Below are 14484 nucleotides of genomic sequence, written 5' to 3' on the forward strand. Positions count from 1 at the left end.
TTGTCTTGTCATTTGTTTCAGCTGTCATGTTTTTGTTATCAGTTTCTTAATTCTAACTCCCGTAATGTCTCTCACTCTCAAGGTCTGCTCTACAAGTGTCCCACGGGCTACAACTACTCCTTGGAGCATCACAGGTGCGCAAAAGAAGATAGCCTTCCACCATGTATGAAGAAGCTACAAGCGGCCCACTTACGTCTCGCGGGCGTCATTCAACTCTCCAAATCGGATCTCTCGTGGTTTTTCGACAGGGATTTCTAAGCTCATCGCCACCTGAGGAAGACCCTCGCCTCGTTGTAACACCCCTGAGGGAACATGATCTTCCTCTTGTGATGCACTGAGTACCAGGAGCTGCAGTGAGAGCAGCCCACTTGTGGTTTATGTAGGCTACTGTGACCGTGTGTGGCCATTCTGACTGTAGGTCTTGTTGCCGGTCGACTGACGAGTGTTTTCGACTGTTGCTCCTAAGCTCAGATTAGGTTTCTTGATGTGATGTGGAACGCAAAGAAGAGAGAGGAAATAGTTTTAGATATTCGTGAGTTATAGACAAAATAGTCACAATAGTAGGTAACTGGAATGGTCGATTCCTGAAGACAGTGGCCTCAGTGCCTTGATGATGACGGTGATCACGTGGGGTTGTTTTATATTCAGACATTTTGTGAATAGAAACTTTCGCTCTAGAACTATCTAGCAAAGCCCTTATCTCTGGCACGGAGGTCAGACATTCGTACCTGACTGGTTCACGTTGTTTTGATTCACATTAGTAAGCAATTATAGAGTCATTACTACAAAATACTCGTCCATTCAAAAATAAGTTGTCAGATGTCTATATTCTCCGTCAGAAACAGAAAGTATCGGCAATCAACTGTTTTGTATACACTGTTGCTTAAAAACAGATTTGCCAGGTAACGTTCGCCTCAACACCAGCAACCTTGTCGACGGACTGCCTTCTCAGCTTGTTAATGCTTAAGAAAAATACACTCACGCTGATATTTATATAGATTTTAAAGCAAACTGGAGATATTGTGGTGTATTTCTTTAGGTCCTGATGTGTTGTAACCTAAGCCATGGTTTAGACCCACGTCTGTACCTGTGAGTGTTGATGTGTGTTCTTCGCTCAGTTACCCGGTGAGCTCTTCTAGCCAGGCTGCTTCAGTTCACGGAAGTTGATACAAGTCAAAGAAATGTTCACGTTCTCCAAGATGGAAAATAATATTTCTTTATTTCACCGAAGACAAACACTTTACACACATCTCACCAAGTTGTTGTTGTCGCACAGTCTGTTATATTATTATTTACCGCATTTCTCGCTCATTATCTCTACGTGTTACTCTTACTGTACTCATTTGCTCAGTTATGATGGTAAGACATCGGGCATTGCGAGCAAACCACTGCATTATCTCTGTAAAGGCATTACAGCTGGGATATTCTTGACTGACTTTGTGTTTCTTGTAGTAACAAATCATTGTTAGTTTTATTGGTCATATGAGGGTTAGTCTCTCTTAAGGTAAACAACATAGTCAACAAGAACATCTGAGTTTTACAGAATTTATGTGCCAAAATTTTTTCATTTGTCGCCTGTTTCTGTGTTATTTATTTTCTATTTATTCTATATATATATATATATATATATATATATATATATATATATATATATATATATATATATATATATATATATATATATATATATATATATATATATATATATATATATATATATATATATATATATATATATTTCACTGTCTGAGGACATTAATGTATTAATATTAATAAAATTTTCACAAATACAGACAACGTGTTTAATTTATCTGGTCAAAGAACAAAACTATATGTACAAACACTCACGTAAAATCTTCACTACAGCTCTTGTGTTGGTGATCATATTAACAACTCATGAACATAATAATAATAATTACAAATTTATATGAGAGAAAATAAGAATTACTTTCTCTCAGACTAAGAATAATAAAAGTCTTGTGTCCGACTTATTATGACAGGAATCTTATTTCTCCCTCTTAGGTAGGTAGCCCTTGGTGATTATAAGGGATAGGTGTGCAAACAATTATACTGTTCCTGCAAGATTCGAGCCCAAGCCTCTCAGATGGCAAACGAGGGCGCTACCACCTAGACCAAGAATAGCAACAGTTGACATCTGAGCAGTGTAGCTTCTAACCCAGCAAACAGTATTGTTATTTGTGTATTTCTCTCACGTCATTGTGTGCGACGGCTGTAGTTCCTTTAAAACTACAAGTCCGACGGCGTTATTTTGTAGGCATGGAGACGCCTCCCTCCACTCCTCGGGAGAAGCCTGAGGTCGAAGGGCACGATCTTCTGCGGTTCGTCAGGCAGGAAGGGCATAAAGTCCCAGTAGGCGCTCGCTGCAAAGAAGTCGTCGAGGAGCTCCTGCTTGATTTCAACGACAGGTTGTATCTCGTGCGTCTGTACACCAGGATCAGCTGCCTTGTCACACACGCCCACCACCGACTCCGCCTGACACCGTTTAGTGTTGACATCGAAGAGGAAATGGCGCGGGCAGTGGTAATGGAATCCTGAAGGTGGTGAACACGTATTCAGATTCAGAGAGTTCATTCAGAAATAACTGTATCTAAAGCAAATATCAGATGCAGTAACTAACATGTGTATACCATCAAGAAAGTAATCCCTTAACACAGATATTAGGAAAATACACAAGTTGTATAATATACTGTACATCAATGTCATACAGCCAACATGGACAGAAAAATTAAACCAACACTGAAAAAAAGAATTGTAGTAAATATCCACATTAGAAGTTGTACAGTAAACAAACATACTTATTAGAATAACTCACACATGGAGACTCAGTTATACATATGAAGCTTACAACAGGAATACTACTGTCAAGTGAGTAGACGAGATCAGCTATATGGTCGGCCATCCATCCAATCAAACCTGTTTACACCTTTACAACTGTTACTGTAACTGTTAACTATTACTAACCACCACCAGAGGTAGTTGAGCAAGCGACATAAATAGTTCCCCCTGCGGTGAAAACACAAACCAAACCCACCTCAGGCCAGAACGCCACCTTACCCATTAGTCGTTTCCACACTCCAGTCGCCCAGTCGCTTGATTCAACTCAGTCGGTCACAGGGGTGAAGTGGTGCCATTGGGTCATTGGGATTTGTTTTTGTTTACCTTCATAGTACTATTATTAATATTATTTTCTTTAAGTTGCTCACTACCATGTTAATATAATTCTATAAAATAAACAGCCTTACATACACCTAACCCGTATTACTACTGTCTTAATTCAATGATACGTCTTGGCTTGATATAGAAAACAAACTCAAGTGATAAATTATATATATATCCCAACCAGGTGAGTGTCGTACCTTTGATGGTGCAGCCCATGGTGACGATACACTTGTAAAAGCCAACACAGTCACGGTAGGACGGGAAGGTGCCGGGCTCCAGGCAGTCATACACGCTGGTTGGGTCGAGCTGTGGTGGAGGAAGTAGGTAAGGGCTGCATAGTTAAGATCGAATGATAATGGCCCTAAATGAATGAACAATTATTTAAAGAACGTCAGTGAGTAGAAAAACATATATACCGAGGAGAATCTCTAGAATACAACCCAACCCATCTTAACCCAGCGTAATTTAGGTTAGTCTGATAATATTATGACATTAAACGATATGTTGAACAGAGTAAATTTTATCACTAGTATACGAGTACCTCATATGCAGGACAGGAGGCAGGAGAGGGTGGACCAACAGACTCAGGAGGCCAGGGCGCCGAGGTGTCTGGCCCTGCACTAATTACACACTGCGATGCATCGCCGTGGACGCAGGTGCTGACTTCCTGGTTAAAAATCGTCCCAGGAGCACATTCATATTTGACTCTTCTTGTAGCTTGAGTTCGACTTCCTATACACCTAAACGAGGAGAAGAATTTACTGAGTTATACCTTAAGAGTAAATCGTTTTCTGTAATCGACTCCTCATTCAAATTCGAGACGAGATAAATTAAAAGAATTAAGGTTATAAAGCAATAAACAATAATAAGTTATGGGTAAACGTTATATATTTATAATTCTTAAGTTGAATGTGATGTTGTTGTTTGTTTTTTTTACAATATAAGGAACTTAGGACTAAATTACATAACTGTAAGTTTAGAGAGCGTGGCCAGCTCAGGGTTAGCTCTTGAATTTTGCTTATCAGGAGAACCACCTGTAATAATATGCTGTAATAAAAAACATCAGTACTAGCAATAAAGAAACAATTTCCGTAACATGAGGCACGAATGACCCTGTCTCGACCTATCATACAAGTTACTTAGATTATTCCTCTTCAAACAGTGTGGTACTCTGCCTTAACAAAATCTCAATTGACTCGAAACAAGATGGTGAGGTTTATGGATGAAAGAGATCATAGTGGTCATGAAATCCCTCGGGCATAATGTCTTTAAACGTATAAGTAAGATAATAATTACGCTCATAATGGCGGTGCAGTACGTTCGGTGCTAAGCATATGAAACAGTTTAAAGAGCCAAGGTCGTACAGGAACAACAAAATTCTGGATAAACTGGTTGTTAATGCCTCCCTTCCCCCGAACCTAACGCTCAGGGAGTAATACCCCTGAAACCTCCTTCACTACTCCACTGTGAACTACTGTGAACTTGTATATACTGTAGATATTTACCGAATACGTAAGAATTTTATAGTTATACCTTTAGGACAGGCGGCTGACATAGAAAACGAACATATTTATAAGGGTAACGTGTATATATGATATTTATCTAATGACCACCCACTAGAGTTGGCCATACCGAGGGAAGAAAATTAAAACTATCTCTTATGATGATGATGTCTAATGGAAACTTCATGTTATGGCACACATACACAGACACGTGTGTACTGATAGTTGTATTAAACATGCAAGTATATCTATTAATCCAAGCGTATGTCATGACTCACTTAAGAAACGACGTACAGGTGGGTCCAGGTATTAAATCACCTGGGGCACACTGCTTCAGGTAGCCAGAGAAACCATCAGAAGTGGCAGGCGGGGGTTGCTGGGGCGGGGCGGGGGGACCTGGTGGACCTGCTGTGTTGGGGGGAGGTTAAGAGACAAGTAGATTAATAATGGTCCTTTAATCGATGGAGTTTGAGGCAAAAGACGTGACAGAGATAATATAAGGGTTATCTATGTGAAATAAATGAGATGAATGGCTTTAATTTCTATTTCCAGTTGTAGGATTTATACTCTACCTCGGCTACAACATACAGCTGTCCAAGTATAGCTTAACAAATGCCAAACAGGACAATATTCTTCCCTAGAGTTCATTAATCAACATATCCCTGAATCACCCATTAACTATTTATTTTACTTACACTATTGTCTTTTGGACTTGAATATGAATTATCGTATCTAAAGGCTAAAAAAAATACTTGGAATACATACGGATTTGAGCGAAGCAAACAGTGATGGAGAGGAGAACTGGCAGAGGTGACCATAACATCTGCAAGACAACGATAAATTTAATGACTTTTTTTAAATATTTCTACCACAGGTTCATGAGACGCACCTGTTAGACCTTCCCTCTGGTGCCTCATTAATTATCACTTTTATACCTACCTATCAGCTTCACATCACTATGTACAAGTAACAGTATTAAGCTCAACGTCAGTCTACCTTTCTATCTATAAGTCCCGCCATTGGTCTGGGTTGGACGAATAAACATACTCCACGTACCAAAAAACACAACATTTCAAAACAACAAGACAACAAAATATTAAGAAATTATACTATGTTATGTATATGCCCCCTTGTGCTATGTGTAAAATACCACATATGTTGTTAGTTTAAATTATTAATCGGAACTACTGTACAGTAATTTTAATATTTGAGTAATTGTTTTTTTCTCAAATCTGAGTCGCTTTGCATGTGTTTGGTTTGCCTCTGATCCCTTGAGTGTGTGTGTGTGTGTGTGTGTGTGTGTGTGTGTGGTCGATCACGTGGGGGTAAGAGAGGGAGGTGGCAGCCGTAATGCTATAATCCCAGGGGCGGGCACGCTGGTCACACCCACAGTCTGTACATCGCCGCCACTTCCTCACACTTAAGTAACCACGCGCTACACTTTTGCGTTGTCACATTCACATGACCTCTGTAGTTTTATTCTTTGGGTTAATGGATTTTAGCTGTACTGAGTTCCGAGTTTTCGTTGTATTAGATGGAAGAGTCGCATTACGCCTTTAATTGTATGTAAAGGTATTATTGTTATCGTTCATCATTGCCACCCTCTCCTTTCCTACTTTTCCCGCCAAGTAAGGCAATGTTGGCAGATTACAGTGTCATACTCTGTATTTTCCCTGTACCCTGCATACTCTCCTCTGTACCCACACTCTCCCCTGTACCTACACTCTCCACTGTACCCACACTCTCCACTGTACCCACACTCTCCACTGTACCCACACTCTCCACTGTACCCACACTCTCCCCTGTGCCCACACTCTCCCCTGTACCCACACTCTCCACTGTACCCACACTCTCCCCTGTACCCACACTCTCCCCTGTACCCACACTCTCCCCTGTACCCACACTCTCATCTTTACCCACAACATCACTACACCGATTAAGTTGGCACAACATAATAGCTCAGATCTTGATTCCGTGTCCACCTTCCTAATGGAGATGTTCCCATACTCTGTGTTGCCCTAACTTACCTTCATCGTAACAGCCAAAGTCCAGCCTCGATGACAGCTAGAGAGTTAATGGAGCGATACCTGTGTCCTTCCCTGGGTTTTTATACCTCCAGGTGGGGCGTAAGTCAGGATCCTGTGTGGTCCAGTTAAACCCTAAATCTTTCGCTCTGGGCAACACCTCCAGACGGTCATCACTTTACACCTTGTCATTATCTCTTTATGCCTCAAGCTGCCTCTTCTTCACTCTTTTACTCGGTTTAATTATTTAGCCGTAGTACAGGTGACACAGGTAGATATCCCGAAATATAATAGTTAGTGGAAACTCGGGCTGATGAACTATCCTCAGAGGATCCGCAAAGGACAGGGTACCTCTTTGGAAGCGTCCCATTGGTCGAAGTGGTGTATGACTGTAGCCTCTCCACCTATCAACTTGCTGGTTACTTTTCGCAACACAACATATTTGTTGTTGGAAATTGTTAAATAAACCTGTTCTACGCCGGCCTCCGAAGAGTAATGGAAGATAAGACGTAAAATGTATTGTAATAAGCAGGACGTTAAGTAAATTCAAGATCATACTGAGACTCTATCGTTGTTATATAATTTTCTTCTTCGAATCCATATTAAGGTAAAATTAACGTAGGAATCCCAGGACATTTCAGTTTAAGGGATTTACATAGTTGTCCATTTAGGTGTGGTGGAGTCATGTCCTTTCGTCACTGTTACTTGGTCGATCATCTGCTACACACACACACACAAATAATTCTACAGAGCCTTAAAATCACTCAGAACCACAAAACCTAACATCTTCCCTATAACACATGCATATAATCACTTATAATATATGAATATAATCACTTACTATAACATATATTTATAAGTAACCTATAAAACATGACTAAGCATCTCATTTATTACTGCTATAAAATATCCTCTCCGACACTGCAGTCCAAGGCGGCGACCCTAAGCTGAGGGTTTTAGCGCCAAACTTGACTACGATATCAAGTATATTTTCGGCAGATTTAATCTTCACCCTGACTGGCACACCTGACTGTACCTATTACCTGAGACATTAATATTACTTAGAGGCATGTGTTGATATATTTTGGGGTATTTTATTCATATTTGGTATGTTAATTTAGAAGGAATATTTACCCCCAGTGTGTGTAAAGAGACAAACACGTCACACAGAGAGAGGATAAGGAACTGTGGTGTGTTGTTTTGGTCACACCCAGTAAATCAACATTACCTTAGTCTTGGTCAAGTCAAGCGAGACACCCAGACCGTCGACCAATACAGGGGACGTCATCATACTTTGCTCGCAGATGTGACTGATGCTGTTTTTGGATAAACTTTGTGAACATATCAGCTAGGCATATGGGAGATGAGCTAGAGGAACAAATCATTGACTAATATACCCGTGGGGAACATATAGAGAGGAAAAGAAGTGAAGCAAGGGATGCGTAGACAGGTAATGAGACAAAGAGACAGGATTTGCTTTTATCTTTGTCGTAAATTATAAATATTTATCATCACAGTGTCAGAACCATGAGACCATCTGCTCGAGTCTCCCGATAAAACACCCGAAAGTAAATATATTCAGGATCTTCGGGATGATGACCTCTTCTGTTGACTCTTTTAACAGCCTCCCCCCAACCCCTTAAGCCTTCCTAAACATTACCAATAATACTCTGAGCTCTTTCTAAATCCTGGATAAATAAATTACCGGCATATGTGAGCTGTTAGATTTAGAATTATGAATCTTTATATCACAGCTAGCTCTTGTAGATCCGCCACAGTCTCTTGAGATACAACAATAATTTATAACCCACTGCGACGATCATTTTTTTGCCGCCGCCGCCATGAACGTGAACATAAATGGTGTCACCGACGGAAGAATTTGTAGGAAAATTCTCACTTTGACTCATACTAGAGAACTAAGATTAAACATTTGTAGATCCTCAAAAAAGAAAAACACCAACACCCATTTTTTACGCAAGTATGGTGTAGTCTGAGAACACAGCCTCGCTTTAAGTCTCCTCTAGGTGAAGTCAAGGTAGCTTACAGACGTCCCCTTAATAATCTTACTTGTTTTTAATCCTCTGTTGACATTAAGGAAATAAATTATGTATTCTTGTCCCAGTATTTTTTTTAATTGTTTCGATATATCGTATTTCAGGGTTGGGTTAAGGAAGGTTTACTTCAGAGGAATTAGATGATTTCTGGATGACACAACGTTTAGGACCACTCGCCACAAGAGGATAGATGGAGGGTATTGACTAGAGTAAGAACTCGTCTCTCTCTCTCTCTCTCTCTCTCTCTCTCTCTCTCTCTCTCTCTCTCTCTCTCACTGGGTGTTAGGAAAATAGTATCTTGTTACGACATCATTGCTCACTGTACTGTCAATGCTCCTTTTTGCCTCCAGACTCGTTCCTCAGCTTAAGTGAACCATTAATTTACGTTCCAGCTTCAGCAGGTAGGAATAAGAGTCATTGACGTGTACAATAAGTCCTCTTCTTCCTCCTCCTCCTCTTCCTCCTCTTCCCCTCCTCCTCTTCTTCCTCCTCCTCCTCTTCTTCCTCCTCCTCCTCCTCCTCCGTCGGGCCAACAAATCCTCACTGATTACAATTTACACAGGACAAGTGCCAAGTTATACTGAAGGGTGTGGCGCTGAGACTGCACCTCGGGTCCTGACGCATACACACGGAGACACGTGGAGGACATACAAGGCTATAGGAGATACGTACATGACCACACGGAGACACAAGGAGACAGACACATAGGATAAAAAGATATTTACTATATAGACAACAGATAAAACAAAATTGATACAAACGAGTAAACGAAACAGCTATGATAACTTAGAGAGAGAGAGAGACAGACAGACAGACAGAGAGAGAGAGAGAGAGAGAGAGAGAGAGAGAGAGATGTTTGAGTTATGAATGAAATTGACTAAGAATCGAGCGAGTAATCAGGTTACGGTCCATTAAATTATATTGATGTTTCTATTTACAGACTAGACGCGGTGAGCAGAGCGGTTCATACCTAGAAAACTAAGGTAAGGGAGTAATTCTCTCAGCAGCTCCCTCGCCTGTGTTGGGGAGAGGTGGGGGGTGTTGGGGAGGAGGTGGAGTTAGTGTGGAGGTGCTGGGGGAAGGGATAGAGGCTGGATTGGGGTGTTGGGGAAGGGGTGAAGATGGGGAGGACGTGTTGGGGAGGGGAGTGTGGTATAGCAACAAGAGTAAGTAAAGAATGGGAAGCAAGTAAGAGGGAAGGAGAAAGGGGGGGAGGAAAGGAGGGGGGAGGGAAGGAAAGGGGGAAAGGGGAGGGAGAGAGAGAGAGGGGGGGGAGGGAAAGAGGTTGGGTATTTTTTTTGGTAGTCAAGGGGACATCCCACTTAGGGTGTCCTCGGAGGTTGACCCCCACTACAGCCCTGATGAACGAGGGATGTCACAGACTGCCCAGGTGGTGGTGGTGGTGGTGCCGTGTGGTGTTGATGTTAGTGGGTATCAGAGACGCACCCAGATGCCTAATACAGAAGGAGGGTGAATGGCACTGACTGTTCATCTTTTTCTTCTTTTTTTTTTTGTCCAATCGAGGAGTTAGTATGTGTCTTCTGTACTCTTTCTCTCCCTTCCTCTTCCTTTATTTTCCCTTCTTACCCCTTTCTTACGTCTTTCTCACTTTCCTCCCCTCTCTCTTCTCTCCTTTCTTTCCTTCCTCACCCACATATACACAAGAGCAGTATCCCTGACTATGAAAAACTCACCTGCAACAAAGTGATTAATCAAAGTGTTCCATTGTCAACCAACCTGAAGATGGTCTCCTTGATAATAGTGTGGTGTAGTGACCCTGTTGGCTTACACAACAGCAGGGGCAGCAGTAGGTGTGTAGCTGGTGGGTGAAAAGAGAGACGGACAGACAGAGAGGGGGGCTAGAGAAAGACAGAGAAGGGGCCCACAGAGAGACAGATGGGGAGACAGAGAGTGAGACAGACAGAGAGACAAACAGACATAGAGAGCCATACACACACACACACACACACACAGAAGAGGGTACGAGAAACAGTGTGGGAGTGCAAGATAGATTGAGAGAATGAAAAGGAGAGAGAGAGAGAGAGAGAGAGAATGAAAAGGAGAGAGAGAGAGAGAGAGACTAGCAGTTGGAGAAAAACAACAGATTATTAATTTAAACAAAAAGAAGTTTAGCATTATGAAAATCTGATAAATCTGGTGAGTGAAAACAGATTATTGGGTGTTTTTTTACATAAGTTCTTCTCCCGGTATGAGAGTCCAATGTTTATGTGAATGTGTAGCTGCGGACAAAATTCCCTGAACACTAAGTTATATCTAGCATCTACTTCAGGGTTATATTGATTGATTTATATCCAATAACGTTGCTTTTTATAACGCTGCATTACGTCGAAGCAGAAAATAAATAAATAAATAAAAACAATCGTTAATGCAAAAAATATATATAAAAAATACATGAAATAATCTTAAAGTACTTTATACATGCCGAATACTGACAAGTGTGCATCAAATACTGTATAAAACAAAATACCCAGGTACACAAACTCATAATTACTTCAATTACAAGAACAAGATCACAACATAGTCTCTCGTCCATTCTAACCTTAATTTTACCTTCCATTCAAATTTTCTAACACTATAATGGATCACTTATTTAATCTAACCTTTCTAAATCAAGCTTTATGAACTGTTATCTTTGTTTCATCAGTGTTATCTCTATTGTGTGTAAACTGAGTGACATATTTACACATAGAATGATAACAATACCGTCGTGGAAAGTGGAGAGGTTTGGTGTAGTGTTATCATGTTTATGTTTACTGACTGATGTAGTGTAGTTTAGATGTGTCTCCAGTACCACTTGTCCCCGTCCTGTACCCCCTTGACTTGGTGTTTACTGACTCGAGCAATGACAGAGTGACAGATACTTACAAGCATGGGTGGGTCTCCTTGCCTACCTGCCTGCCTGCCTCTGCTGTAGAAAACTGTTGGTATATCCTCAGTAAATATGACTGTTTGTTTTCTTTGCCGATGTATTTGTAGTTCCTAACACTGACAGATGTATAGAGAAGTTATAAAGGTAGCTCTCTAGTAGTCCAAGCAACACCTCCTCCCTTCCCATTGCTTGCTTACCCTCTTGTTATTATAAATCATTAAACCCAGATGGTCCTTGCCCCCGTCTCCTCCTCCCCCTCCCACCCTCTGCATACCAAACCCCGCAGGAGCAACATGCATAAGTAATCAACCTGACTTATCCGTCGGGGCAATGACCGAGACTTTTAACAACGTCTAGAAGGCTCACGAGGGTCACTCAGCTCATTCTACGACGTGTTAGAGAGCGTTGAGAATGGGTGAAAATGCCGTATGGGAATGAAGGCTACAGTTGGTCGTGTTTATCGCTACTGAGAGGAAGTGAAGTAGTGTGCTAATGAATTCGTCTTCTTTTAATCTGTTTTCGATATGAGGTAGTAGTGGTGGTAGTGACGATGGTGGTGAGCGAAGTATTGGTGTTTGGTAATGGTGAGCTAAGTGTTGGTGCTTGTAGTGGTGGTGGTCACAGAGGGAGGGGTGTGGTCGTGGTGGTGGTCACAGAGGGAGGGGTGTGGTCGTGGTGGTGGTTTCACAGAGGGAGGGGTGGTCGTGGTGGTGGTCACAGAGGGAGGGGTGTGGTCGTGGTGGTGGTGGTGGTGGTCACAGAGGGAGGGGTGTGGTCGTGGTGGTGGTCACAGAGGGAGGGGTGTGGTCGTGGTGGTGGTCACAGAGGGAGGGGTGTGGTCGTGAATGAGACTGTGGAGATATCGACTACTACTATTAAAGGCTATCGGAATCCAGAGAATTGACCAAATACTTATACTGGGAGCAGGCGTTGGAACCTCCATTATACGCACGGGGAGAGAGAAAGAGAAAGAGAAAGGACAGACAAAAAGAAAGACCGAGAGAAAGAGAGAATGGAAAATAATCTTCAGACGAGGATAAGCACAAAACCAGACGAGTAGTAACGAAGACACAAGAAAGATCGAAGAATATTAGTCAAATAAAAACCGAAACTCAGGATCACGTGAAGAGCAGGCATCCCCAGCATATTTCATCTGATTAAATAGTAAATACCTTAACGCTGCCTGGAATGGGTTAGGTTAGGTTAGGTGATGAATGAAATTTTTGTGATAATAAAAGTGTTGATGGTCGTGGTTGCTAAATAATAATAATAACAAAAAACTATTTACTACCATCGACCGCCAGGTGTCAGTACACAATACTGTAAGTGGTTCATACCGAAGTATATCGACTTGACCAGAATAGCCTAGCGTGAAGACGTGGCTCTACTGGGAAGTGTGGTCACTAGTATTCACGGCTATTGGCTGGCTAGTGCTACTTGCCCCCTCATCACTACAACAACGGACGTATAATATGAAGCACCACGAATACGAGGAATATTAGTATAAGAAATTCATTAGATGAGGAGTACTCGCTTGGACACACACACACCCCTTAGATGATGGGGGGAAGGACTGATAGATGTAGCCAGAGAAAACACGTCAAGGCTCCAGGGTAACATTTAATTAAAATCTAATTCACACAAGCGGTCCTCTAAATGATGTTTATGACGTTGATTAATTCATTAGTGGTCCACAAAGTTGGTGATCCATATATCAGGTGTTTACTATAGGTGCTGGCATGAGAACGAGAGAGATGGACAGACAGACAGAGTAGTTTGGTGATATATAAAGATCTTTTCACATGTTAACCAAATTCTATCATGTTGAGTTTGTTCTACACTTACAAGTGATCCTAACAGAGTGCATATAAAGAACAGATAACTCATACAAAAGTCTACATAACTCAGTAGCAAACTATCTGTATGTTATAATCTCTTTGAAATTGCTTTTATGTGTATTACCACATAATAATATATGCAATATAAAACAAAAAAATTCATTTAAAATTTAATATTTTTTTTATCTTCTAACCAACGTAACAAAACATCACGTGCGCCAGTCAGAGGTCGATTAGTAACTGGTGCAATCAACACAGCCTTGGCACGTATAGATACGAGGGTGCTGCCAGCGAGTTACCATCGACTAGAGAATGACATGTTGTAGGGTGATCAGTCCAGAGGTGTTGCTTGTGCACCTACAGGAAGGAGCCAGAGAGTGGACGAGGAGAAGGAACATTAAGAATAGGAAGATAATGTGAAGGAAGAGGAGTAGGCAGAGAGGGGTAGATAAATTAGATCACCTAAATATTAGCCGTAACTTTTTTCACCTGTGGATTAAATACCCTAACACTAGCATGGGAGTTAGGTTAGGTTAGGTTAGGATAGATTAGGGTATGTGAGGTTATGTTAGGTTAGGTTAGGTTAACGTTAGGGTGGTTAATCTTAAAGTGATCCGATAAACGCATAGTGAACCGGCATTCAGATCATCAGGTCCCCAATGCATTAGAACAGTACAATATTCGTAAAATAAACTCCTACAACACATGACTTTCACTGAAGAAGAAAATAAATCACAAGTAATCAATATCCACTTGCGATAATCCAAACAACATGTTCAAAACCAACCACCGTCCTAAACACAATGATTCCTTAAAATTACCGGGAATTACAGTACACAGACCAATCCCAGCCAAAAAAATATATGACGGGGCAGATGAAGGCAAAGAAAGTATCCCCTCCAAGCTAAGCGACGACTTTTTATGGTATCTGAAACCTTATCAGCGAAGATTACGGTAACACTAAACTTACTATTGGGTGGAAGAAACTGCACGCTG

General features: G+C 41.3%; 1 protein-coding gene across 1 annotated transcript; it reads right to left on the reverse strand.

Moving 5' to 3' along the window:
• Nucleotides 1-1788: 1788 nt before the first annotated feature.
• Nucleotides 1789-6801, reverse strand: LOC121858440. The gene is made up of 6 exons (XM_042354882.1): nucleotides 6710-6801; nucleotides 5448-5505; nucleotides 4961-5090; nucleotides 3722-3920; nucleotides 3378-3486; nucleotides 1789-2552 (listed from the first exon to the last, which is right to left on the reverse strand). The coding sequence occupies exons 1-6, from the start codon at nucleotides 6713-6715 to the stop codon at nucleotides 2248-2250; spliced, it is 807 nt and encodes a 268-aa protein (XP_042210816.1). The 5' UTR covers nucleotides 6716-6801; the 3' UTR covers nucleotides 1789-2247.
• Nucleotides 6802-14484: the final 7683 nt, after the last annotated feature.

This window comes from Homarus americanus, unplaced genomic scaffold (genome assembly GCF_018991925.1).
Source record: "Homarus americanus isolate GMGI-L3 unplaced genomic scaffold, GMGI_Hamer_2.0 scaffold57980, whole genome shotgun sequence".
In the NCBI taxonomy this organism is placed as follows: Eukaryota; Metazoa; Arthropoda; class Malacostraca; order Decapoda; family Nephropidae; genus Homarus; species Homarus americanus.